Here is a 25,564-nt window from a genome sequence, read left to right on the forward strand (position 1 = left end):
TTTCATCTTCATCCATTTAACAACTCTTCTGAATAAAATGCACTCTCAGGTATCTTTCTTGGGCGCTGCAGGTTCTGAACATCCTAATTAGCAGCTGCCACAGGATTTCTGAGTTCTTTGAAGAGGTTGGACTCTGCCACTGTAACCAGCTCATTTTGTGGCATACAGTGCCAGGGAAAAAGAGACAGGAGAAAACCCTCGGCTGGGATGTACTACAAGCAACCACGTAACTTATAGCTGTGGGTATGGATGCAGAAGGTGACTGAGCTGCTTCAGATGTTAATGGTGAAGAAAAGAGAGGATTGGGAAAGGAAAAGGCAAAGGTGGCAAAATCTGTTCCTTGGTTGCCAAAGGAGAACATTTTTATTGTATAGAAGAAACCCATCCTTGTACTGTCTGTGTGTTACTGGCCAGAAAAAATGATAGATCAGATTCTAAGCTCTGTATTTATACTGTAAGAATCTGGACCCATTTGTTTCCTAGCTGCTCTTGAAGGATTAAAAGAAGCATTTGTGAGTTACAGGAACAAGAATTATCTTTTCAGGGGCCTTGCTCTTTCACTGTCTGAGTTTTAGACTCCTCCAAATTCTCCATCCTTGGACATTTTCTGTTGGTTTCTGCTGTTAATGTAATGAAATTTCTTGAGCCTGAACTTACAAACGAAAGGAGACTTTCACACTGTGGCTGCAGCTATGAAAGGTGGTAAAATCCATTGCTAGTGCTCAACCACTCTGAACTTGCTAAAAGGACATCGTTTCTTACATCCTCTTGAGAGCTCCCGTGCGCAGCCTTTCATTCCTCCTTCAGTTCTGGGGGGAAGAGGCTCTTCCCCACGGAGTGAGGCACTTCAGGACGAAACACTTCTTGACCCAAGGCTGCACGGTTTTAATCTCCTCTCAGCGAGCAGCTCTGTGAAGCTGAAGCTTCTGTTCCTACAGCAGATTGCCCACAAAATCGGCCACCAACCTATCTTATTGTTTGAACCTCGGTTGGTTTTTCCCTGAGGCAAACGCGGCTCAGAACGCAGCGGCTCAGGGCTCATTTGCGGTGCGCCGCTGTCACCGGGGTCTGGTAACGCTCCAAGCGACCCCGCCGCCTCCCGGGGTGACGGCACCGGGCCCCCCGCGGCGCTGCGGGCCGCCGGGGCGGGGAGGGCCGAGGGGGCCGGGCCGCAGCCGGCACTAGGCCGCGTCGCCAGGGCCGGCGCGTTGCTATGGCGCGGCCCCGCCCCGCCCCTCGCCGCGCGCCGCTGGCGTCCCAACATGGCGGCGGGCGGCGGCGGGCCGGTGGCGGTGCTGGCGGTGCTGCTGGCGGCGGCGGCGGCGCGGTTGTACCGCGCGGGGCAGGACCCGCTCACCGTGCTGACGGCCGGCTCGGTGCGCCGGGCGCTGCTCAACTCCTCGGCCGCGTGGCTGGTGCAGTTCTACAGCTCGTCCTGCGGCCACTGCGTCGCCTTCGCCCCCACCTGGCGGGCTCTGGCGGGGGACGTCAAAGGTGAGGCGCCGCCGCCGCCCCTCCGCACCGGGGTCGGGCCGGGGAGCGGTCACCGCCCCGCCCGGCTCTCCGCAGCTCCGCCCGGCTGGAGGCCAGGCCGCCGCGGACCTGACCCGCTGCCCCCGCGGCCTCCCTGGGGTCCCCTGGCCGCGACCATCAGTGCCCGGCGCCGGGTACCCGTGTGGGCCGCAGCGGGGCCTTGTCCGTGGCCCGCCGCACGTGGTCACCCGTGGGGCGCTCGGCTGCAGCGGGGCCTCCCCTCGCGGTGTCAGCCCCGGGCTTCGGCGGCGCCTCGACACCCATGGCCGTGTGTTGCGTGATGTGCAGTGCCTCAGAGCCAGTGGCACCGTCTTGGCACTTTGTCGGGGTGTTCAGCCTGGAGAAGGCTCCGGCGAGACCTGAGAGCAGGTCCAGTGCCTAAAGGGGCTACAGGAAACCTGGAGAGGGGCTTTGGACAAGGGACTGTAGGGACAGGCCAAGGGGAATGGCTTTAACCTGCCTGAGGGGAGACTGAGATGAGCTCTTAGGCAGAAGCTCTTCCCTGGGAGGGTGCTGAGGCGCTGGCACAGGGTGCCCAGAGAAGCTGTGGCTGCCCCATCCCTGGCAGTGCTCAAGGCCAGGTTGGACACAGGGGCTTGGAGCAAGCTGCTCCAGTGGAAGGGGTCCCTGCCTGTGGCAGGGGTTGGAGCTGGAGGAGCTTTAAGGTCCCTTCCACCCCAAACCAGTCTGGGATTCTGTGATCCTGAGAGCCTGAACTGACTCGAGCTTCTGTCAAAAAAGGCCCATGTTTATGTATTGCTACAGCAGCATCATACCTTTGTAGGCAATATTTTTATAACTTTTGGTGACTTCAGATATATCTGTTCTTTTTCATCTCTAGTCACAATAACTGCAAAGGATGTTACACACTTGCATTGCTATAACCAGTTGAAGGCCTTTCTACTCTTTATTGTGTTTCTGTGAAGACTTTAATTTAAAAAAGTGGATTTTTATGTTGTGGACATTGGCACCACCAGCGAATGCACTTGGCTTCTAGTGTTGTTTGTCAGCAAAACGTTGCCATTTTAAAGTTGGAATGGGTGGATTTTAGCAGGAGACTGAGAGCAGTCACAGTTTTCATTGGTAGCTTCATCCAAAAATAAAACCCCAGAAGGTTTTGCCTACTTAAACTCGTAACATTTATTTTTCAGTAATATTTACTCATCTACTAGCGTATTGGAGCTGTCTTTGGGGTGCAGACTCATCTACACTAGAGAACTCCTCGATCACTGTGGTTGTATTTGTTGCTGTGGTATAGCCAAGCCAAACTGGTGCAACTGCTTTGCCCATTAAAGGCCTGTGCTAATATACTTAATTTCTATTTCATTTCTCATTTTCTAAATCTTGGCAATACTGTCACTGCAACCATCACAGCAGAACATAACCCTCCCGAAACACAGGAGCAGTGCTTGCTTTTGTATAATGTACGTTTTGAGCGTGATGCTCCCTCTCAGAACAGGCTTTAAGCTCAGCGTCGTTGCTGCTGCTTTCCTAATCACACATTTAGTTTTATTGCAGTAGTGCCCAAAGCAGCCATTATCGTTAATTGTACTTTTCTGTCTTAAAAGGTGATTGAATTTATCCACCAAAATGCCTGTGGGCTGGAATGATGTGTTGTAATTTTCTGTGTAGAAGTTACAAACCCTTGGAAATCCCATATACAACAACCCTTGAATTATATGCAGAAGCAATCTCTGGATTTGGTACAGCTGTTCCAAACCCAGCAACTGTTGTTTCAAATCCAGCAGTAACGATTTCATTCTAGAAACTGTTCTTTAAACATGTTTGGTGGGGAACTTCAGAAACGTTGTTCGGAAGCAGCCTGTGTGTTACAATACAGAACTCCTGAGTAGCGTGCAGGGAAAGGTTCCTTGTGATCTCCCTGACTAGAACTTTACAATGGAAAATAACACATGGCGTTGCAGCCTTCTGCTGGAGGGACTGCACAAGGTGTATGCACAGGAAGTATCCTCCTGCTGATCCCCTGGAACTGGTGTGTTGGTGTCTTAGAATCCCCGACTGGATTGTGTTGGAAGGGACCTTAAAGCTCCTCCAGCTCCAACCCCTGCCGTGGGCAGGGACACCTTCCACTAGAGCAGTTTGCTCCAAGCCCCTGTGTCCAGCCTGGCCTTGAGCACTGCCAGGGATGGGGCAGCCACAGCTTCTCTGGAAGGAGAAATTCTGCAGCATTCTGGTGTTCTGTAGCATGTCTTCATATGGGAGGTTTGACCAGTCTGCTCCATTTGCAGGTGATTCAATGTATCCATGTCATTCATTGGAACTTGTTTAGCGTAGCTGGAACTAGTGTTGGTTGATATAACACCCATCTACCCCTTTCCTAGAGTTTGGGAGTTACTATTTCAAAAATATTAATGTAAAATTCATGGGTATTTTACAAAGCCAGTCTTTACAGTGCCACTGTAAGTGTGCAGTCTAGGCTGGGCACTTCTGCATCCTTTAGAAAGGAAAAGCTCCTTTGAAAGCAGAAGCTAATGCTGAGCAGCACACAGCCCAGCTGGTGCTCTTTAACCCAAGCCAGGGGGTTGCATTGTTGGTTGTGGGCCATTTGCATTGGGTCCATAGTGCTTCTATTCATGGTGTGGAGGAGGATCAAGACAGGTGGAAAAAGGAGGAGGAATGGTGGAAGTTGAATGGGAGACATCCAGAAGCCACACTTGGGTTTTTTTATTTTGCATTTTATTTGATGAAATAGACTGTTGCATCTTTTGTGCTCCTGTGAATACGTGCCCATCTGCTCCAGCGTGCTTGTAGTCACTCCTGGTGCCTGCTCAGCTCTTGGCATGTTCAGCACAACCGAGATTCTCCCATCGCTGCCCCATCCTCCTCCAAAGACAAAAAAAGGTCAAGCTGAATTTCAGAAGCAGCTAGGCAGGCAACTGTCAGTCAGAGCTTGGACTTGATGAAGCTTTCGTGCTCTTTGCTATAAAAGCAAGTTGACTTTTATTGCTTTTCAAATTTTATTGATACTTGGGAGTTGTGGTGGGCCTTCAGATTCTGCCCACAGCTGGTTTGATTTAGCTTAGCTTTAAAAAGGAACTGTCTGAGGAGTCTCTGGGAGCAGTTCTTCCTTAAAGTGATTGCTGCAGCCGAGTGTGGGTCAAAAAGCTCAGTTCTTAGCAAAATCAGAATGAAAAAGCTTTAAATGAGTCAAAAGCTTTTATTGAAGTTATATAAACATATTTATAGAAATACTTGAATTCTGGTGGTTATTGCTATGAAACATTTGTAAAGGAAAGCTATGGCAAGGTTCAAACTCAGCTATTCAGCACTCTGGTTAAAACTCAGATATTTTTTGAGATATATCTAATGAATTCCTATACTAAAAGCTAAAGACACCTTTCAGTGACCAAACTGTGAGCCCTGGCCTGTGGGCAGTTCTGGAGGTCTCTAAGAGAATCGGAAATAGTGAGTCCTTGTTAAAACAGCTGTACTAGAAGATGCTGAATTTATGGTGGTGTAATTGACAGCCATGTGGATGAGTAACTGTTGGATTAATTTCACTCAGTTCTATATATTCTGCATGCATTATTTTATGAGCTTAGCTGATGGGAAAAGCTTAGGAATACAGTCCTGTGTCTTGCAAGTGTTGGGGTGGTCCCTTTTTCATCTTCCTGGATTCAGTAAAATGTCTTTGCCCCTGAAACCGCTGCATTGTGTGTTGGGATTCTTATTTAGATATTGAAAATACTGGTGCAGCTAAGACAACAAGGGAGGTTTTTGTTATTTTAAAACCCAGTATTACACTCGAGGATAGAAATGAATAGCAAATGAGAATCGACCCAGGGCTTGATTTTTATGCCATTGGAATCTCCGAGTTCTGTTGTTGATTTCCATGGGAAGCAGGGTAATCCATCAGCTGGGATCCATGATCACTTCTGCTGAAAATTGAAAGATGCCTTTGTTTTCAGACTGGGAATCTGCAATTAGGCTTGGTGTGCTGGATTGTGGGGAAGAAGAAAACTACGAGACGTGCAAAGAATACGGTATTCACTACTACCCAACATTCAGGGTAAGTGGTATAATATATAGCCTTAGGTAAATGATCCATGCTTTATAGGAACTAAAAGCATAACGAACATGCCTGTGCAGTGCCTGACATGTACCTAGTTGCTCTTTAGCTGGAATTTTGTTTACTTTTGCTGAGAAAATTACAGAGTTTATAGAAGATGAGTTTGAGTTTGTCTCACTGAATGCAATAGCAGGCGCAGTTACTTGAGCAGTAATTCAGTCCTCAGCTCTGAATCTGAAAGATTCTTATTGAAAAAAGATGCCATTGTAGGGAGTACTGGATTATTGTAATATATTCACTGGATAATAATAATTTGTATAAATACTTTGCACATTCAGATTTTCGTGATTATTAATAGTGATTTAGTTTTGGTATGTGAAAGTGAAGGTTTGAAGTTCAATCAATTATATATTTTTTACACTATTTTTCTAATTGACTTCCTAATTTGCTTAAACTGCTTTTTAAGAGGGATCTTGTGTTTGCCAGAAGTATCTACAATTGTTCATTTTCAGGCGTAAATGCAATCTTTAACTTCTCTGTCTTTGCAGCCTGTATAATCTTATTATTAACTGTAAGTATGAGCAGAATGTGATGGGGAGGATTGAATAGACTGTGTTTGTTATAACAGGAGAGGGAGCAAGAGATATTTCTCTGCAGAATTTGTGATTCTACCCTGATAGAAGGAGCAATTTCATTTGGTTTTTATCTTCCAAGTTTTGGGTGTAAATTGGAAACACCAAATCTTTTCTACTTCATTTTTTATAGCAGAAGGCAGTCAAGCTCTATTATATATCCTGTTTAGCCACTGGAGGGAGTTGAGAAGATGTGAATAGTGTTCTAAGTATACACACAGTTGGTAGTACTGATTAATCAGTGCTGGTAATCAGTTGTGTTTGGGTTAATGTTTGCAGTAATGGATCAATACACAGTACTGCATTATGCATTAGGGGTTTTTCCTCTAAAAGTTGCCTTTATTGTGTATCAGAGTTTTGACTGGTGCGTATAAGCCACTCTCAGATGGCTGAGAATCAAGTCTTTGGAACTCAGGCTAAGAGGGAAAACTGTCTTCTGAACAGATAGAAAAAATTCTGTAATTAGAGCTGTGAAAGCTAAAAACTGTTGAAAACCATTTTTGTTTCTGTTTTCAAAGCAATAATACTTTTTTTTTTTTCTCCCACATAGTTCTTCAAAGCATTTACAAAGCAGTTTACTACTGGAGAAAATTACAAAGGTACGCATATCCTACGGTAAGAAATTCCCAAAGCAGTTATCCTATGAGCCAGGAATGTGGTGCACAGGAAGCAGGAGCCTTTTGCCAGTCAGTTAGTTTGGACAGCTAGAGATGGGCTGGACACTGGATGGCTCTTTAAGATACGATATTGCAAGCACTGTATGTAACTGGGATGTCAGGCAGAATTTCAGACATTTGTTCAAGGACTGAGAGCTCAGATTCCTCATTTCTTTGGAATGTAGTTCCTAATTTTCACAAATGGCTTGGTGGTGTTTGAAAATTTCAGTTTTTTTTCCACCACACACCTCATCAGCAGGAGATCCCGTTTGCTCAATCCCGACTCTGGGGCTTTTTTGATCTATCAGCCACTTTCCAGGCATCCTGAATCTCACTGGGGACAACCCCTATTCAGATGTTGACTGACTGAAAACAGGCTTATCCCCTGTGTCTGACAGGATCACAGCTTGAGGTGGTTTGTCTGGGGACAAAAGTAATGTTGTCTTTTTCAATGGATTAACATTTAGAAGGCCAGAGGTCAGAAGAGAGACCACCTGCACCATTAACCCTTCATGCAATAGACCGTAGTTGTACCTGTTATTTTGGGGCATTTCTGAGTGTTTCAGCTTTTCAATTAATTTCTTTTAAAGCAAATAAAGTATTCTCACTCTTCAGTTATTTCCTCACATTGTTACATGGCCTTGGAGCCTCACCTGGCTGTTTGGTAAAAACGGTTAAAAACCTTTGTAGGTTTTAATACACGATGAATGTCCTTATTACAAAAAAACAAGGTACTGAAGTTGCCCACAGCAACGACTGTGAAAATGGGCACAGCTTTAGAATGAAGCATTATTTGAAGAGAAATCAGCAAGGCAGGCAGATGGTTAGAATTGGAAAAGTCTTGAGGTTTTATTAATTTTGGGGTGGAATGACAGCTTTTAAATCATCTCGACATTCAGCTGAAATCCTACAAGCAAATCCTTAGTTCCTGTTCTTCAGCCAAGTAATATTCTGCTGAAGTCCAAATGTAAAACAAAAACCTGACATAGAAAAGCCGGAGGATGCATAAAAACCTGCATGTGGGTCGTGTTGTCCCAGTTTGCTGAAGCACTGTATGGTTTTTTGTAACCTGCTCTCAACAGGAGCTGATCGAGAGCTGCAAACAGTGCGTCAGATGATGATTGACTTCTTACAGAACCATTCCCAAGAGCTGAGACCTCCTGCTTGTCCGCCGCTGGATCCCGTTCCGTAAGTTCCTTGTTTAAAATACAGCTGCTGTGTGCTTGCTGCATTAATGAAATACAATGCAGAAGGTGCTGTTAAAGTTGAATTCAGCCTTTTTCCTTATTATCAGTTTTGCTGTGAGATTGTAGAAGGAAATTCCATCAACAACGGTGTGCATACTGCATTCTACCTGTGCTAAATAGCTTTTCTTTTCTCCAAAGGTCCAGTGATATCACTTCTCTTTTTGACAAGAGCAGCCATCATTATACTGCCATTGTGTTTGAAAGTAATAACTCCTATGTTGGACGAGAGGTAATGTATGCCTTATGAATGTCATAATGAATATGAATGAATGTTATCATAACACAGCTGAATTTTACGTTATTTAGCCAAACAACAACATTTTTGTTTATAGAACTGAATTAAAGGGTCGTAAAGGGCAGGTCATGCATATTTGAGATATCACAAAGGGATTATATAGGGCTGTTGGAGGAACTTGCTTATAAGGGAATGTGAATTCAGGTTAATTTCTTCCATTCATGTTTTAATGGAAGATTACATGAAATGATTACATTGCTAGTTTCATTGTTAGCACAAGTCTTTTCTTTCAAGATTTGGAAGATCACAACAAATGTGTTGTCAGATTCTGTTGTTTTCTCACTGCTGGAGAACCATTCCTCATACTCATTCTGGGCAGCTTTTTCTATTTCAGCTGTTTATAACATAAATTCTCTGGTTCTCTTTCTTCACGTATAGGTTTTAGGAAGTTACATTCTAAGTTAAGTGATAGCATAAAATCATTTTCATAGCACCGAGGCACTGAGGAAGTGGGAGTCTTTGGCTTTTTGCTTCTCCCACCCCCCCAATAAAATATTTGATTTGGCATCATTTCACCACCTAATGAGCCCGCTGTAGGCTTAGACAACTGTTACTTTTCTCTTCCTGCCAAGATCGAGGTTAAGTGAAGAAAATAAATTGCATAATTATCTAGGCATAATCTGTGTAGAAACATCCCATGTCTGTGAAATGTTTCTAATTAGATTTGATGCTGAGATGGCCCAGTTGCATAAGTGGAGGAGACTGTGCTGCCAAAAGCAAGAATCACTTTGAGAAGCAGGTTGTTCCCAGACGTTCGTTTTCCAGAAGCTCCTGGGCTGATAGAAACGGACATGACTGAAGAGAAGAAATGGGATGATCATAAAGTTCTTCAGCTTTTGAACGCACTCACCTTAATTTTATTACCTGCTCTTACGGGGAAGACTTGAGTGTCATTTGATTAACAGAAAGTGGAGTCTGCTTTCAGAAGAAAAAACATTTGCTGATGTTGTGTAGCGTCTCTTACATTACAAGTTTGAAAGTGAGGGATAATGTAGCAAAGGTAATTGACCTGAGAGGGAAAAGTATAGTGGAAACTGAAACTAACAACAGGAAAAAGATACAGAAGAGGCAGAGAGGGGTAAAAGTAAACAAATGGCAAGTAGAAATGTCCGAAGAGTGGAAGCATGGGGGAGTTTGTAAGTAAGAATGAATCGTTTGAAATGGTAGTATAACAGCACAAACTAATGGAAGGATGAGAGGAGTGTTCTCATTTGAGCAGCAAAAGAAGGTGCCTTTAGCAGTGGGATCTTGAAGGATTTAAGAAGGGAAGAACTCAGTATTTAAACTTTTTTAAAAGGCAAATTCTTGTTACTTATAACTGAGTCATCATATTTGTAGGTGCAGCTTTGGCTGTAGTTGGCAAATGATTTGGATAGTCAAGCCCTGGCAAATCTTGCAGGCATCCTGATGTTGCCACCCTCTTCTGCCTCCTCCACCCTTTGCTAATTTCACACCATGCAAAGAGATTTGTGCCCACTCCCAGCTGCTCTAGTGCAAAAGCCCAGCATCAGGTGTAAAGCAGTTGATGAAGACTGGTTTGAGCTGGGTGCTGGCATCTTGAGATGTGGGCGCTTATCCCTGCAGGGAGTCTCTGCTCGGGGGCTGGCAAACGAAAAGAGCTGAACGAAGAGCTGGGTGCTGTAACACCACAGACTACCCAGCTTGATCTGGCAGGGCTTGCCAGGCAAAGCCTTAACTCCCATGGAGCCCTCAGTTGTTTTCAAAGTCATAGACTTTGACATCAGAACGCCATAAAGTGGTGGGAGCAGTGTTTCTTCACTACCTGAAGATTTGCCTTTAGACTCTTACATGTAATGTGAAACATAAACCTGCTGGTGCCTGTGGAATAACCTCTGGGCTGTTCTGAGGTTTATGAGGACATTTCATCATTCATTCTCATGTTTTCTTCAGATGTTAGACTTCAAAGGGAAAATATCAGGATAGACTGGGGGAAAAAAAGGAAGATAGGAGTAATAATTTCCAGGGCAGAGTAAATTTTCTTTAACTGAAATTGTTAGTGTCCACAGAGTACTTATAGATGTATTCCTTGGTGAACAGCTTAAAGGATGATGCTCTTCACCTATTTATGTCTTGTCCTACAAGATTGCAGATTCCTTGAACAATGTATAATTCATGTCATCTTTTCATTACCCAGGTTCTCTTAGACTTGATCCAGTATGAAAACATCGTTGTGAAGAGAGCACTGAATTTTGATAAGCCTTTTCTTGAGAAACTTGGCATTACCTCAGTCCCTTCATGCTACCTGATGCACCCTAATGGGTCTCATGGATTAATTAACATGTAAGTAGTTATCTCTCAAGGAATATGGGGATGTCCACTTAACCTATAAGAGCAGTTTCCACAGCTTGCTTTCATACAAAAGAAATTATTCTATAACCTTCTTTTGCATATATATATGTAGTAAAGTTTTGTCCTGACATGTAATCAATACATTGTACTGACTGGAGTTGTGTGTTACCTGTATTATTAACAAGAGACGTAGTACGAATTTTACTTACGCTGTTATAGCTTTAACCTATTACTGTGATGCTTCTGAAAGGAAAACACTTTGGAATAAAAGTGGGGGAAAAAAAAAAGTATCAAAGTTCTTTAAAAAGCTTGTTTCTAAGTCAAAATACTTTTTCCTTGTGAACATAGCCTGTAAGGTGAGCTGATAGGATCTTATTTTGGACAGGATTTCAAACCACTAATCCAAATGATTGTTATTACTGTATCTAAATTGAACATTATTTGATTTCACTTTGTAGCAAAACATAACATGCTACACTAGGACTGTGAAACGTGCAACAAAGTGAATATCTTATTTTATAAATACACTAATTTGCTTCGGATATTCACTTAGTCTGAGATGAAAAGTAATCTTTGCTTTGTCCATTTATATGCAGTTTGAAGCCTCTACGGTCTTTCTTTTCTTCGTATTTAAAGTCACTGCCAGGTGTAAGAAAGAAACTTCTTTTGCCACTTCAGCTGCCTGTTCAAGAAAACAAAGAGGAGAGTACAGAAACCAAGGTGTGGAAAGAGTTCGATAAGTAAGTGATACCTTTGATGTTCAGATTAACGCTTGGCTGTTAAAATTTGCTTGCAGTTTTTTTCTTGCCGTGTGGAAAGCTGTGCTCTCACTTACAATAAAATCCTGATCACTGATTAGAATTGTTGGAAAACTTCAGCAAGTAATCATTGTCTCCGAAAAAATAAATAGTAACAAGCTACAGCATTTCTGTAGGAAACAAGAGTGCTCTGTGTGTGTAATACTGAAGCAGTGCCCACTAAAAAGTGCTTGTCAAATGCAAGTGTAATAGAAAATACTAAAGTCAGTGTAAAAGAAGTTTATCATACTAAATCCAGTAAGGTTTATCGCTCTTCTTCCCTCTTTGTTTGAGAGGAGGATGCAAAGGCTTTGCAGAGAGATAATCCTTAGATAGAAAAGATGTAGGACTGAGTGCTTCAATTATGTACTTATTTTCCTTTCATAGACACTATTAATGTCATCTTCTTGCAAGGACTATTATAAAATACTTTCCACAAAACACTGTTATCAAAACACCTTGGTTAAATTGAGCTGCCTTCCAGCAAGACAAAATCTTGTAGATACGAATCTCCAGCCCGAGTATCTTCTAAATAGGATCCTTTGGGAGAACCTCATGCATTCCTATGGATGTCTTTTTATTTAAGAAAGTTGAAGCAGAATTTTGCTGGTTTTTAAGATTTGAGTGAGTACCCTCTTAATTAAGGAGATAAACTCATACCAGTCTGTAGTTGAGTTGATAAGAATATAGATTGTTCTGTATGTTTCTTCCTGCATGTTATGGGGGGGGGGAGGGCAGTCAGTTTCTTGAATGATAGGTGGTTTTAATTGTTTGGGTTTAGAGATAATAATGCTGCTGAACTCAGTACTAACTCTATAACTATATGAACTTCTGTTTGTTCAGTTACAATGCTCTGTGTCATACTGTCTCAAGTTTGTACTCTGAAAAGCATTAAAGGTCAGGTGCTTTACCTGATGCATTTGTAGTTTGTAAAGTGGTTTTTGTTGGTATCTTTTTTAAAATGAAGATACTTGGTTGTGAGAAGGAACTCTTTAGAAGATTTGATTTGCTTTACATGCTTTACTTGTACCTGTTATGAGGTACCTCAATCTGTCTTAAGAGCTGGTGTGATTAAAACTGACTGTTACATGCAAAGAACCTCCAGTAAAACTGCTGCATTTGGGAGAGGGTTTCTAGATTCAGTCCTTTCCAACACTGTTTGCACTCCTGCTCTGTGTATGATCTACTTTTGTTTAACAAAAGAAACCAACTTCAACCAAAGTCTCCCTTTTTTCGTAGCATATAATTTTTCTGTTTGTGGTCAGGCCTGAGGAGAAGCTGTAATTTCTTTACCCTAGCTATTTCCTTGCTAACAATGTCAGGGTTATAATTGCATTACAAGGTAAAACTGGCTGGGAGGCAAAAGTTTAGCCAACTAGAAAAGAAATTCTTGTGTGTGGTTATGCTTCATTTGTCTGAGCTGTGAACAACATGACATAAAATTTCCTTTCAGAGGGTATGGTGAAACTCATTGAGCTTGACATTCACCCACCGAGCGCCTGAAGTAGCCACTGTGTCTTCCCGTGCTGGTGTAAGATACACTGCAATCACCGTGGAGTGGCAAACGTGGAGGTTTTAATGACACCCACTATATATCAATTTTACCTTCATGACTGGTGAGAAAATGAGCGAAAGAAACCTGCCACTTTCTAACGTTATATATGTGTCTTTCAGAGCTAAGCTGTACATGGCTGACCTTGAATCAGGATTGCATTACCTGCTCAGGGTAGAGCTTGCTACGCACAAGACACTTGAGGGAGCGGAGCTAAAGACCTTCAAGGACTTTGTTACTGTCTGTGCCAAGGTATACACTCCTAATCTTTGATTATTTGTACGAATAAAGTGACTGTAACATAAAATTTATTATGCGACATAAGTCTCTCTAAATGTCTTTCACAATCCTTAAATATACACTTCCTCACTAGCTTAAAAAGAGTTTTGTGGGTTTCTTTAAATTCTTGAGTTATTCTGTGTTTTTCTGACACACAGGGTTGAAATGCATTTTAATTTAATCTCAGAGGGCTTGAAATTAAATAAAGCTTAAGTAGTCTGCACCATATTGAACAAGCACTGTAAATATAGTCCATTTATCAGATTTTCAGGATAAGTAGCTATTGTAACCGGGTGGGATTAAAAACCCTTTTGTTTTTCATTCTTGACTTTTGGATTTCTTTAATGCATGCTTGACAATGGTGTTTTATTTAGAGACAGTAGTAACTTCTGTCTATATTTTTAATATAATTAAGGTATTGCATTTAATTAGTTGAGTATTTAAAATAATTGAGATATTGTATATAATTGACTATTTAAAGATGCTTACATATTACATTTGGGTGAAGGGACAATCTGTGTGATGTGACTTGAAAAAATTTGGAATAATATAACTTTATAATATCAGCCTATGTAATGACCAGTGTCTCTTCATAATTACTGAGCAGCTAGCCCTTTGTATTATTTTAAAGGAAGTGAATGAACAGCTATTTGAGGGAATAGTAAGGCCTATGTGAACTATTTCCAAATATCTGGATTTATCTGAAAATCAGACTGTTTCTTGCCCCCGCTGTGGCCACCAGAAATCTCTAGCTGGCCTCATTTCTTTAAGAAAGTGTGGTAGTAATCTTTCCATCATATTATCCCTAAAACATCCTCTGTGCTTCCTGATGGCTCCTGGCCAGCTGATGTCATTTGCTTCCCTGGCTATTAGTGCGTAAGTGGGGAATGCTCTCTTTAAGTGGCACACTCGTCTCCAGGCTGCCTTACACAAGTGGGGACTGCTGTTGTCGTGAAACACTTGCCTTGTAGTTCTCATTCATGATTCTCAGGTGTTCCTGTTAAGCAATGTTTATACTATCCTCTTTTCTAACAGCATTTATAGTGATGGTAAGTCCTACACCAGAGAGGTCTCCGGTTCCCTACTTAGGGAATTTCCACTGTTGTACTTTTAGAGTTTTTTTTGGCAACCAGTGCAGAAGTCCATTGGTTTCTGAATCCTTGATGAGATCGTTATGTATCTGAGATACTGTACAATTACTGTCTGTTAGATATTCTTCTAGATAATAGTACATGATATTCTGGGGGTCCTACAGAAGTAAATGTAATGGTAGTATGCAGTTCAGAGGTGTGCTGGTTTATTATAGACTATTTAAGGTTCTCTGAAACCAAACAATGCACAGGGCTCCTTGTGTTAGATACAATAGCAAAAGGGAGTTCCTGCCCTTTTGTGTGGTATCAAGTAAGCAGTCTTTGAATTGGAGATATTATCAATAGCTGGACATTGACTGTGGAGTCACTGGCATGCGTACAGCATGTTCTGTCATAAATTGCTTTATATACTTAAAGTCCCTGTACCTGCTACATTATTTCTCCATCTGTTAAAATACTGCTCCCTCTGGAAGGATATTTAGAGGATAGTATGCATACTCTACTTAATTCTGTAGTAATTACAGCCACCATTAAAGCAAAATACAATTTCTAGTGTGAGGTAATGACATTACCACCAGTCTGCCAGTCTGTGACTTCTTTAAATTGCAAGTTAAGGAAGTCACAATCTCCAGATTGCTTCGGAAATCACTGTTACACACAGGAAAGGAAAATGCTCTTCTAGGTAACCAATACCTGCATTTACAGATACCTGAACGTAAGTTTTAGGAGAACTAATTTCTGTGATTACTCTTCCACAAGTGAGAAGGATTTCAGCGCCTCTGATTCACTGAGGTCTGATGCTCTGTTCTGAGCTACACACAGAACTGAATTACCTTAATCTGAAATTCTATGGAATCTGCCAAAAGTTGCTCTATCATTTCTGCTTCCTTTTGAGTAGCTTTGTTTTACTAGTTAGCATTTTGTGCCTACAACTTGTCACATTTTGTAAGCAGAAGTCAGTGTGAGATGGCTTTTCACTGAAAGCAGAACAAGTAATTAATTTGCTCAAAACAAAAGAAAATCTGAAGCATTCTAAAGACAGGAATTAAGGCATTTACATCAAGATGAAAGTGTCCTGCTGGTAATGAGATTTGTGCTTTAAAATACGGTGTTTTCTTTCTTTCATTTTCTCAGCTGTTCCCTGGCCGTCAGTCTGTGGTGAAGTTGTTAGAGACCTTGCAGGAGTGGCTGGTGAGCCTTCCATTAGACAAAATCCCTTATGATGCTATCCTAGATCTTGTCAACAACAAAATGCGGGTAAGCTGTTGCTAGTTTCCAGCATAAAATACAGCATTAGTAAAGGATAAGATTCTGTGTAAATCTAAGACATCACTTACTGATGGCCCCTCAGTCATAATGGACTTATAAGAAGGTTAAAATGGAAATGAAGGGAAATCATTACCAGGAAAAAAAAATCCACATGAAGGAATTTATATGAGAGAATTGACACGCACAATCCTGGTTCAGTTTAATGAGGAGCAAGCAGTCACTAACATGGACACGTTCCTGATGCCAGCTTCAAATCCTGCAATGTTCCCGATGGATATTTTTGAGTTGCCTTTGCTTGTTGTGCCTGGTAATCAGCAGGATTCTCATGAAGGTCAGAACTTAAGTGATGGCAAATTTACCCCCTGAAATGGGATTTATTCCCGAAGAGTTTCCCCAAATACTCCTTAATTTCCTGGCACAGTAAACTGTGCCTCATTTCAGTAACACAAAGCCCTGTTTATGGCCATCTTTGTACAGAAGTTAATATAAGTCTGTCTTCCCTTGAAATGGGATTGCTATCCAGAATTTGGAAGCCTTCCATTTGTTCAGGAAGCAGGCAGATAAGCCTCAGAAACTCAAATCTTGCACTGGATTTTAAGTGTAATGACAAAGTAATGATTTTGTTTTAAGAAGAAACAATAATGTATTCTGCATCTTCAGAATTTACCCTGTAAGTCATGTAAATCTTGCTGAGTAGTATGGAATACTTAATGTACCCAGGGAAACTGTAGCCGTGACAGATTTGCAGTAGTATTTGTGTGTGTTGTGTTCGTACTGTGCTTAAAAACAAGTTTACAAGTTAAGCTACTTAATTCTGTCAGACTAATCAGACATCCGTGATGTGCCTTTTAGTAGGTCTGGCATCAGTGACTGTATGTTGTATATCTAATATATTTGTGAGAAGCATGAGTTTTATAATGGTGCATTAGAGTGTCTCAGACTTAAGGATGGCTGTAAGTTTAAAATTCATTTGCCTGAAGCATGAATTCATTAGCAACAAGTGCAAAGAGTCATTTACTCTTTATTCTCGGATCACCTCAACTTCAAGGTAGGCTCAGCTGTGACTGCTGTTACATTCAGAGGCACGTTTATGGCCCAGAGCTGTCTGTCATAATTGCATCTCTCTTTCAGATTTCTGGGATATTTCTCACTAAGAAGGTTCAGTGGGTCGGGTGTCAGGGCAGCAGACCCGAGCTGCGGGGTTATACCTGTGCCCTCTGGAAGCTGTTCCACACCCTCACAGTGCAAGCTGCACTGCAGCCAAAGGCGTTGATAAATACAGGTAAGCAGCAGTTCTGTGGGACACTCGGAGGAAAAGACAAATGTGGAAAAACAAAGTTGTGCTGTGCAGTAGAAACAAAACAGATTAGAGCAAATGCGTTAGTAAATAGTCAAATACATTAGTGTTGGCCAGTGGCTTTCAGGTTTGCACCAGCAGAGGTCAGAGCAGAGCTTCACTGCAGCAGGAGGCTTCAAAGAAAGCAGGTCAGTTTGTCCTTGCTTGGAGAGGAGGTAAATAAAGTGTGTGGCCCTAAAGGTGTGAGCCATAAAGCAGAAAAAGGGGAGAATTTCAAAGAAAGAAATGTTGGACTACCTGAAAAGAGAGGAAGGTTGTTCAGGTTACTTGAGATTACACTGCTCTCTGAATTTGAGAAGAATGAGATTGAACATTTTACAGTTTAGCAGCTGTAAAAGATACACAGCCATTAGCCAATCCTTCTGTAATATTATTTCTTAAATACTGAATGTTCTGGCTGTTTGGGTTTTTTTTCAGCTGAATGTACTCAGTGACCATTAATCTCGGCAGTGATACACTCCTTTGCAAGCACTCAGTAAAATTGCTTATTTTTAGACTTGCAGCATCTTGTGAAGCGGAGTGTTTATGTCTGGGTGATGATTCCTGTTTAAGAAACCTGCTGGACATATAATCTATTTTCCTCACACGATGGAAACAGAATTACTAATGCTAAAATACTGGCCTTCACATAGAATCGTAGAATAGTTAGGGTTGGAATATGTTTTTGTTCTTGCCAGGATAGGGCTTTGTTTGGTTATTGTTCTATTTAGTTTTCATTTAAAGCCTTTTAAATGTCTTTTCCCAGGAATGTAAGAATGCCAGATGGACTGCTACTAGATCATAAAATTCAGAAATTTGCTATTTGTCAGTTACTGATTGTATGTTAAAAAAAATAATTCATTATTTCAAGTTATGGAAGCCTGCATTTGCCCAGCATCACTTGTAAATCACAGTGAAAATCTCTCAATTCTTAATATTGACACTCCTGCATAAGAGGGATTTTTTTGGCTAGCTAATTGTGCTGTTGTTTTTTGTTTCCCTTTTGCATCCCTTTAATTTAGTACTGTGCTCTGCCTGGTGAGTTTGGGGGTTTTGGGCTGGATGACATGTTAGCTCTTCAACAGGATCATGCATAAGTTAAATTTCCCCTTTTGTCCCAATTGCCGAAAGTTTTCTAATTAAATCTAAAAATGTTCTTAATATTTAACCATACAAAATTGCATCTTAAATTGCTGCAGTGTTTCAAGTGTGAGCTCTTGTCAATCTGAAGTCAAAAATTCATTGTAGAACCTGAAAACTCTGGCACACTTAGCCATCGATTTAAATCGGGGCAGATATGTGATGATCACTTCTTATGGCGAAAGAATTGGGTCAGTCTGAGACTGTCGGATTATGTCTTGGGAGGTTTTCCTCTCCTTATTGCTTGTTTAAATCCCATCTACTAAAAAGCATGATGTACTCCCTAATCCTTCCCACCACAGGTAGGGTTTTATGGTTCTTGTCCACTTTAAAGATTAGGGTTACCCTGAATTGCAGTAGTTTGTGAGGAAAGAGAAAAGGAGGATTACACGATGATACATGGCAGATGTTAATAGAAGATTCATCTCTGGGCTGATAAAAGAAAAACAAACAAAATGAGCCATTTTGCAATTGTTTGTTTTCTTTTGGAAGCGGCCGTATTTTTCTTGATAGTTTCCTCTTCTGGCAGCGTCTGGCAGGCAGAGGGAACCTGCTGAGGCTTTCTTTGGTTTATGTTTGACATGTTCCAATGTGGAAGGGTGTAATGTGAACCTGCTCAGCATCAGCGAATCCAAAGGAACTCTGAACAGAACCGCTTGCACCTGAGGATGTATGAAATCACTGCAGAAATCTGTTCCTGAGCGCATTTAATTGAATGAAATATTGGTTTAGGTAATAGGATCTGTTAGTGTGAATAAGACAGGCTTGTGGGGTTTATAAAAAAATGATCTGCATTCTGTTTAATCTGTCGCTGAATTTCAAAGCAAAATGAATTGTCAAAGAGTGTCACGTTGCACAGAACAGATACAATTGAATTTGTGTATCGGGCTGTTCCTCCACAAGCAGGTAATTTGCTAGTAGTTACTTTTGGTGTGTTACTGGTTCTTTCTAAATATACATTTTAGTACATGGTAAAAGTGGTCTGCCTGAAATTCAGTTCAACTTTCCAAAATGATTTTTCAGCCTTTCTTTTAATACTGTAATTTAATCTGCTTTAATCTCATAGCTTTTATTATACACGCCAGTTCAATCACAGATATTGAATGTCTGAGTAGAGATTTTTTGCCTTTTATGATTTCTTTTTGGCTTTAAAAACTTACTTTGCCGCCACGGTTAAGAATATAACGGCATTGTTCTAAATAAAGGTGTTTGACATCTTCATGCATCTCTTAGATAGAAGACAGAGAAATACTCTGATAGTTTTGAATGGGTTTTGTTGAGGATTTTTTCCCTTCCGAAAAATAATGCATGTACAGAGAGGATATGTGCAACCAACCTGTTTGTTACTCACTGCCAGAACAGAGCAGTGAGCAAAGCACTGCAGCCCTTTACTACAGAACCTGTGAAACCCACGCTGTAAATTGCTCATGGTGGAGCGTTCAGCTGCGCGAGTTGGTAATTTGATCAATCTGCATCATAAAACGTGTTTAGTTTGACAAGTGCATGTTCCTGGTAACAGATAGTTCATTCGTAAACACATTTGGGCAGAATTTACTAGGTCAATTAAGCATGAATCAGAAAATCTGCGTGCCGGAGATGAAACCATTAGGACTTCAATGAATTATATCTGGTTCTCGAGTCACTTATTGACGTAGGGACTATCTGCTGCCGCACTAAAGGCCCAGGACAGAGCTCTTAATCTGTGAAGACCTTACCTTACTTCTGAATCAAATAAGGATTCTTTTGCATTATCTCCAGTGTAAAAGTGTGTTATAGAAATAATAATGGGTTTGTATTTATTTTAGGAGGAATCCCCGAGTTACTCATGAAAATTCAGATGCTGCTAAGTAGCTGTTATGTGTGTTCATTCAGTGCCTGCCAAGAAAACCATGGAATTAGTAACTGTAATGAGATTCTGGAATTCTGTAATGCTTCAGAGTTATGGAGTAACAAACGGATATCACAGGCACCTTGTCAAATAGTTACCAGAGGGGTTTTGACTCTTGGTTTTTCAGTAGCAAGGTCACCATAACTTTAATGCCTGAGCATTAAAGCAGTAAGCATAAATGCAATAGTGAATGCGTAATGTAAGTATTCATTTAGTTATTGGGCAAAATAGTGTAGAAAGTCTCTACTTCCACATGATTTGTGTGAAGTACAGGCAGCATGGGCTTTGCATGGTTGAACATTGCAAAATGCACTGTGTTAATGGGCTTCTGAAAACGCAGTAATATCTGAGTTTCATTTAGCTAAGTTTGCCCCCCCTCAAATTATAAGATACTCCTTGAAGGGAGAGATTTCACTGTAATGAGCACTTGACCTTTAAGTCTTCTTAAAATGTGGTGTTCTGCATAACTGAACACAGTTGTATAGACTGTGTTAGTACGTATGGGTATAAATAGCTACTTCACATTTTCAGTAACGCTATCACTCACCTAACATTTCTTGAACCTGAGTGTGTTTGAATTCATTCCTTTGTAGTTGTGTCTAATATCACAGACAACCTTTCAAACCAGTATGTTTTGAAAAGTACCATTCGAGATCACTTTAAACTCTACATCTTTTTGCCAAATAATTTGGTTTCTGAATGTCCCACCTCAACTACTTGGGCAATATTATGTATGTATTTTGTTGGGGAAGGGTATTTCTTCTAAGAGCCGTGTGAGGCTTTTAACCCCACTAATATATTTGTTTTGATTTAACCCCTCTAATATCCTAGGTCTTGAAGACAGTCCCCAAATAGTGCTTCAGGTCATGCGGAGATACATTCAGCACTTTTTTGGATGCAAGGCTTGTGCTCAGCATTTTGAAGAAATGGCTAAAGAGTCCATGGATTCCGTTAAAACCTTGGACAAGGCTGTTCTCTGGCTCTGGGAGAAACACAACGTTGTGAATAACAGGCTTGCAGGTATGGAAGACCTTGCTTGGGGAAACCCACCATGGGTAGCTGTGTCCAGAGGACAAGCCTGTGACATCTTATACAATGTGGTTTATATCTGAACAAAGAGATATGCAACTTAGGCTCTGTAACATGAGTTTAAAACAACAATCGTTGTTCCAGCCTGACACTGCTTTATTAAATATTGACTTCAAAAGACTAACTCCACATTTACATCAGTGCTCAAGAAAGGGTGCTTGTGTCTGGAGCAAAACCTCGAGCATCCTAAGCAGCTATAACTAGAGACCAGGCTGGTAACCTTTGCATGGGTGAGAAATACACCCTTGAGGCACAACTATGTTACTAGAGTATAGTGTCTCCTATGATATATCATGAAAAACTCCATCATTCTTGGATACTGTTTCTTCTGAACTTTTACCTGTTGCTTGAGGAGAGGATTTTTCTGGAGTACAAATCAAAGCCTTTTCAAAAGGAGCAATACAGTTCAGCTGCTTTTTGGGGGATAAAAAATAATTGCTTTTCTTTATGTAAGAGTTTAACTAGATGATAAAACCTGTCTTCATGTCACTGTGGTGAGATGCTGCATAGAAAATGATGATAATTGAAGGGGAGACTTTCTCAGGATAAAAGAGCCTAAGCTATTAGCAGATCAGCAACAGAGTGAAGTAAAATTACTGTATGAAGCAGATCTGTTCCCCCACTAGATTGCTCTGTTTCCAGTTAAAGTACTGTTAAAATACTGGTTGTATTTAATCCGTTCTGTTATGGGGATATCAAGTAACTAAAGCACTAAAGAAAATTGGTATCTGTTTGCACTAAATCCCTGTCTGCTGTTATGGATCTCTATGATGTAGCATTAGTTACAATTTAAATATGCTATATTGTGTTTATATTATGGTTATGCTGAATTCCCAAGATTTATGAAGTATTAAATACTGCTGTGAGTATAAACAGTTTGTCTCCTTTCCTCCAAGGAGAAAAAAGTAAATGGTGAGGTATTAAATAAAAACATCCCCTAATGTTTGTTACTACTGCCAGGTTGAACGTGGAGAAAGGTAGTCCTGTTGACTTGGAGTTGCTAAGTAGTGGAGCAATATACTTATTTAGAACATTAAGTTATTGGAAAAACTCCTATGGATATTGATTTAGATGATGCAGCAGCCAGCTAAAATACCCTTTTAGTAAGAAGTAGAAACATACTGGAATAAATAATAATGTTAAATTATGCTTTTTAAGTTTGCTAAAATTTCTCTTTGGGACAGTGATAGATTTTAATCCTTAAAAGCTGCTTCTGTAGTTCTGGTAATATTATATAGCTTTCCATGAGGAATGATGTTTGACTGGTCAATGAAAACACCTTGGCACAGCCTTCAAGTGTAGGTCATGCGATTGCTGTATATGGCTCTGTTGCTTCAGAATGTGCAGGATTTATGGCATTCTTCTCTTTGGCAGGGAAACATGAAGTACAGCAAGTTTTCAGTTTGTAATCTTACCGTAAGATGTTTTGTTTCTACTTTCTCTACTGAAACAAATTGATTCCTGAGTGATCTTTAACATATCCCAAACACAGACGTGTTCTCTTACTTGTAAATATCAGAGACAAATATTAGAAAGCATTCTTTGAATCCTTAAACAACATCTTGCTTAAGAAGCCCAAAGTTTCTTACCTTAATAATAAAATAAGAACCTAAACTTACCGAAATAGTTTAAGCATTAGTGTACTAATAACAATCGGTTAAAGAAATCAGCTTGGGTTTTTACAGGTAGAGATTTGTTCTAAAATTGCCTTCATCCACGTTTCAAAGTGTTATTTTTTAGAGCAGTGCAACACTAGCTACAGCTTTCAGCTCTTTGCTATCAAGATGGAAAGGTGACCAAAGCTATGAGCAGCCAAAAAGTTAACACTGGATGTAGTTCAAGGCAGCATTATATGTTTAAATGCTAAAATGCAAGCTGAAAAATACATCTGAAATACGATAATGGCTTTTAAAGTACTGAAAATAGTTTGCTATAGTAATAACGCAAGCTGTGAAAAAGCCAGCCAGGCTGGAATGGTTCACGATATAGAAACAGGAAAATGTCTGCAAGTCTTTGGCCTTGAAACTGCTGCTGCAAACCAAGCTTCAGGATTAAAGAGCAGCGAGTGCAGAAGAGCAGTTTGTTTTGAACTGTAATTCGAGTTAACCCCTGCACGGCTCAGATGATGGCTTCATGCCTTCTAAAAACAGCAGTCGTAGCATCTTGTTGTATTTGAAAGTGGACACAACAGCTGAGAGAAGAGGAAAGTAATTGTGATTTAGTGTTTGTGTCCTGAAACAAGAATCAACACTTCAGAACATAATCGGTGTCCATAAGGAAGCTTATGAAAACACTCTCTCTGGTTTCCAGGTTCAGCTTTCCTAGTTCATTCACTGCTGATAACTGTTATTTTCTTCTCCCAATTAGGTGCTTTGACTGAAGATCCAAAATTTCCCAAAGTTCAATGGCCAACTCCAGACATTTGTCCTGCATGTCATGAGGAAATCAAAGGATTACACAGCTGGAATGAAGCCCAGGTTCTGCAGTTCATGAAGTATCACTACAGCAGTGAAAACATTCTGTATAAATATGCCGAAAGCCAAACAGACTCCAGTGAAACTGAACAGGGGGATACAAGGGAGGGGAAGGACAAGAGCCTACAGAAGAAGCCAAGTGGAAACAGAGAAAATAAGATCCAGGATAAAGAAAACGTACTAGGTTCAGAATCTAAGGTTTTAGATAAACTAATAGCAAATCACGGACCTGTCAAAGATAGCGATAAAAGCGCGGTTCGATTAGCCACCCTTAAAGAGGCGAAGCAGGCCGTGTCCTTCCTGGGGATTGGATTTTCCAACATAGACATGAGCCTGTGTGTCATTCTGTACGTGGCCTCATCCTTGTTTCTAATGATAATGTACTTTTTTTTCCGGATGAGATCCAAACGGTGGAAAGTGAAGCACTATCGGTCGTCTGTGTAGAAGGTTGTATCGGAAACAACAGTGTCATTGTACGTGGCTGTTCAGTACCAGATACAGCTTTAATATTTATGATCAGGGATTTTATATACAGTATTCCTTGTTTCAGAGCCCTTTCTTCCCAGGTCATTTCACAAGTGTTCTAGCTTAATGTAGGGAGCTCGCTGTAGGAACCCTCATCGTTCAGAGGCACACAGTGCTATCGTGAAATGTCCACTGAAGGAAGCATTGCATTTGTCAGCTGAGATTGTTCCGTGACTTGCCACCTCCATCCTTTACTCATTTTCAGAGTAAACACTGCGTTGTGCAGTCAGCTGCGCCTGCTTTAGAAGGAAATTGGATATTGTTTTGTGTGCTTCAAGTCTGGTAGTTGTTGGGTTTAGGTCTTTTTAATTTATCCCGAGGTGATTTTACCTCCCAGGGTACTGAGCGGTGATGCTGTTACTTTGGCTGCTCCGTTTGGAGAAGCCCAAATTCGGATCATTTTTTTTTTTCAGGAAGCAAGTTCTGTTCTGATTAAATCAATTCCAAACCCTCTGATGTGACGTTCTCAAATATTATTTATACCGCATCTTTGAAGGGGAAGGCACTACGTGTCCAAATAAGTCTTCCATTCTCATGTGCATTCCAGCCAAGGCTGTGTCTGTCTCTGCTAGGATGAGAGTTTTAGGGCAGGTTGTATCTCAGTAAGAAGCCTGAGTCTGATTGCTAACGCTGTCGTCCAGTTTAATGGAGTTTATATGAAGGCAAAGACAGACTTGGACCCGGTGCTTCACTTCCTCCTCTATCAGATGTCTTAACGGAGCATTGGATAACTCGCCTCATTTATGAACCAGAAAAGTAGCTGAGCAATTGTTGTGTTATGCAGATGGAAGCCAATTCTGCTGAACTCTAGAAAAGGGAAACAGGTTTTAGTGAAGGACACTGAGATTTGCATCAGCAGGAACAAATTCAGAGATTGGGAAACACTGAGTTTCTTGTGATGTGGGATAACTGCAGTACAGTGAGGTAATTTTCTTCTTGTAAGGCAGTGCAAACACTTCAGTTCTGAGCTCTCAGCATCACCTGCTCCCTGTGACGTTGTCTGTGCAGGACTTGGGAGTCCTGTGCAGGACTTGGGAGCCCATTTCTCTTGCCCTTCTGCTGGATCACTGTTCTGCTTTCATCACAAAGGGGGTTTGCTCAGTCCAAGAGCTGCTCCATTCTGGGATGGGGCAGCAGTTGGAAATATGGCAGTTGCCTTTACAGGGGTTAGAGAAGCCATGCACATAGTTATAAAATTACCATTCAGAATAGGAGTTCCTTTCTGATCCTAGCTGGGGGATAATTCACGTCCTGGATAGTGAAGTTTATAATCCTATCCAATGTAATTGAGCATGCTGGAGTTATCCATTACCTAATCTTTAGTTAATCCTAATAGGTTTTGGCCTCAATGTTTTCTTGTGGCAGGGAGTTCTACAGATTAATTATGTTATATAAAAAGGCTTTTCCTTTCAATTCTATAT

At 41.0% G+C, this 25,564-nt stretch overlaps 1 protein-coding gene across 1 annotated transcript; it reads left to right on the plus strand.

The window, feature by feature from the left end:
- The first annotated feature begins 1,239 nt into the window (after positions 1 to 1,239).
- On the plus strand, positions 1,240 to 24,596 carry QSOX2 (quiescin sulfhydryl oxidase 2). The gene is made up of 12 exons (XM_061476932.1): positions 1,240 to 1,494; positions 5,463 to 5,563; positions 6,746 to 6,794; positions 7,934 to 8,039; positions 8,237 to 8,327; positions 10,549 to 10,694; positions 11,300 to 11,443; positions 13,175 to 13,304; positions 15,557 to 15,679; positions 16,823 to 16,973; positions 20,887 to 21,075; positions 23,512 to 24,596. Exons 1-12 carry the CDS (start codon positions 1,263 to 1,265, stop codon positions 24,060 to 24,062), a joined length of 2,013 nt encoding a protein of 670 aa, XP_061332916.1. The 5' UTR covers positions 1,240 to 1,262; the 3' UTR covers positions 24,063 to 24,596.
- The last annotated feature ends 968 nt before the right edge of the window (positions 24,597 to 25,564 follow it).

This window comes from Pezoporus flaviventris, unplaced genomic scaffold (genome assembly GCF_033815535.1).
Source record: "Pezoporus flaviventris isolate CSIRO_AGI_PZ_B2104156 unplaced genomic scaffold, CSIRO_AGI_Pfla_v1 ptg000097l, whole genome shotgun sequence".
Taxonomy (NCBI): domain Eukaryota; kingdom Metazoa; phylum Chordata; class Aves; order Psittaciformes; family Psittacidae; genus Pezoporus; species Pezoporus flaviventris.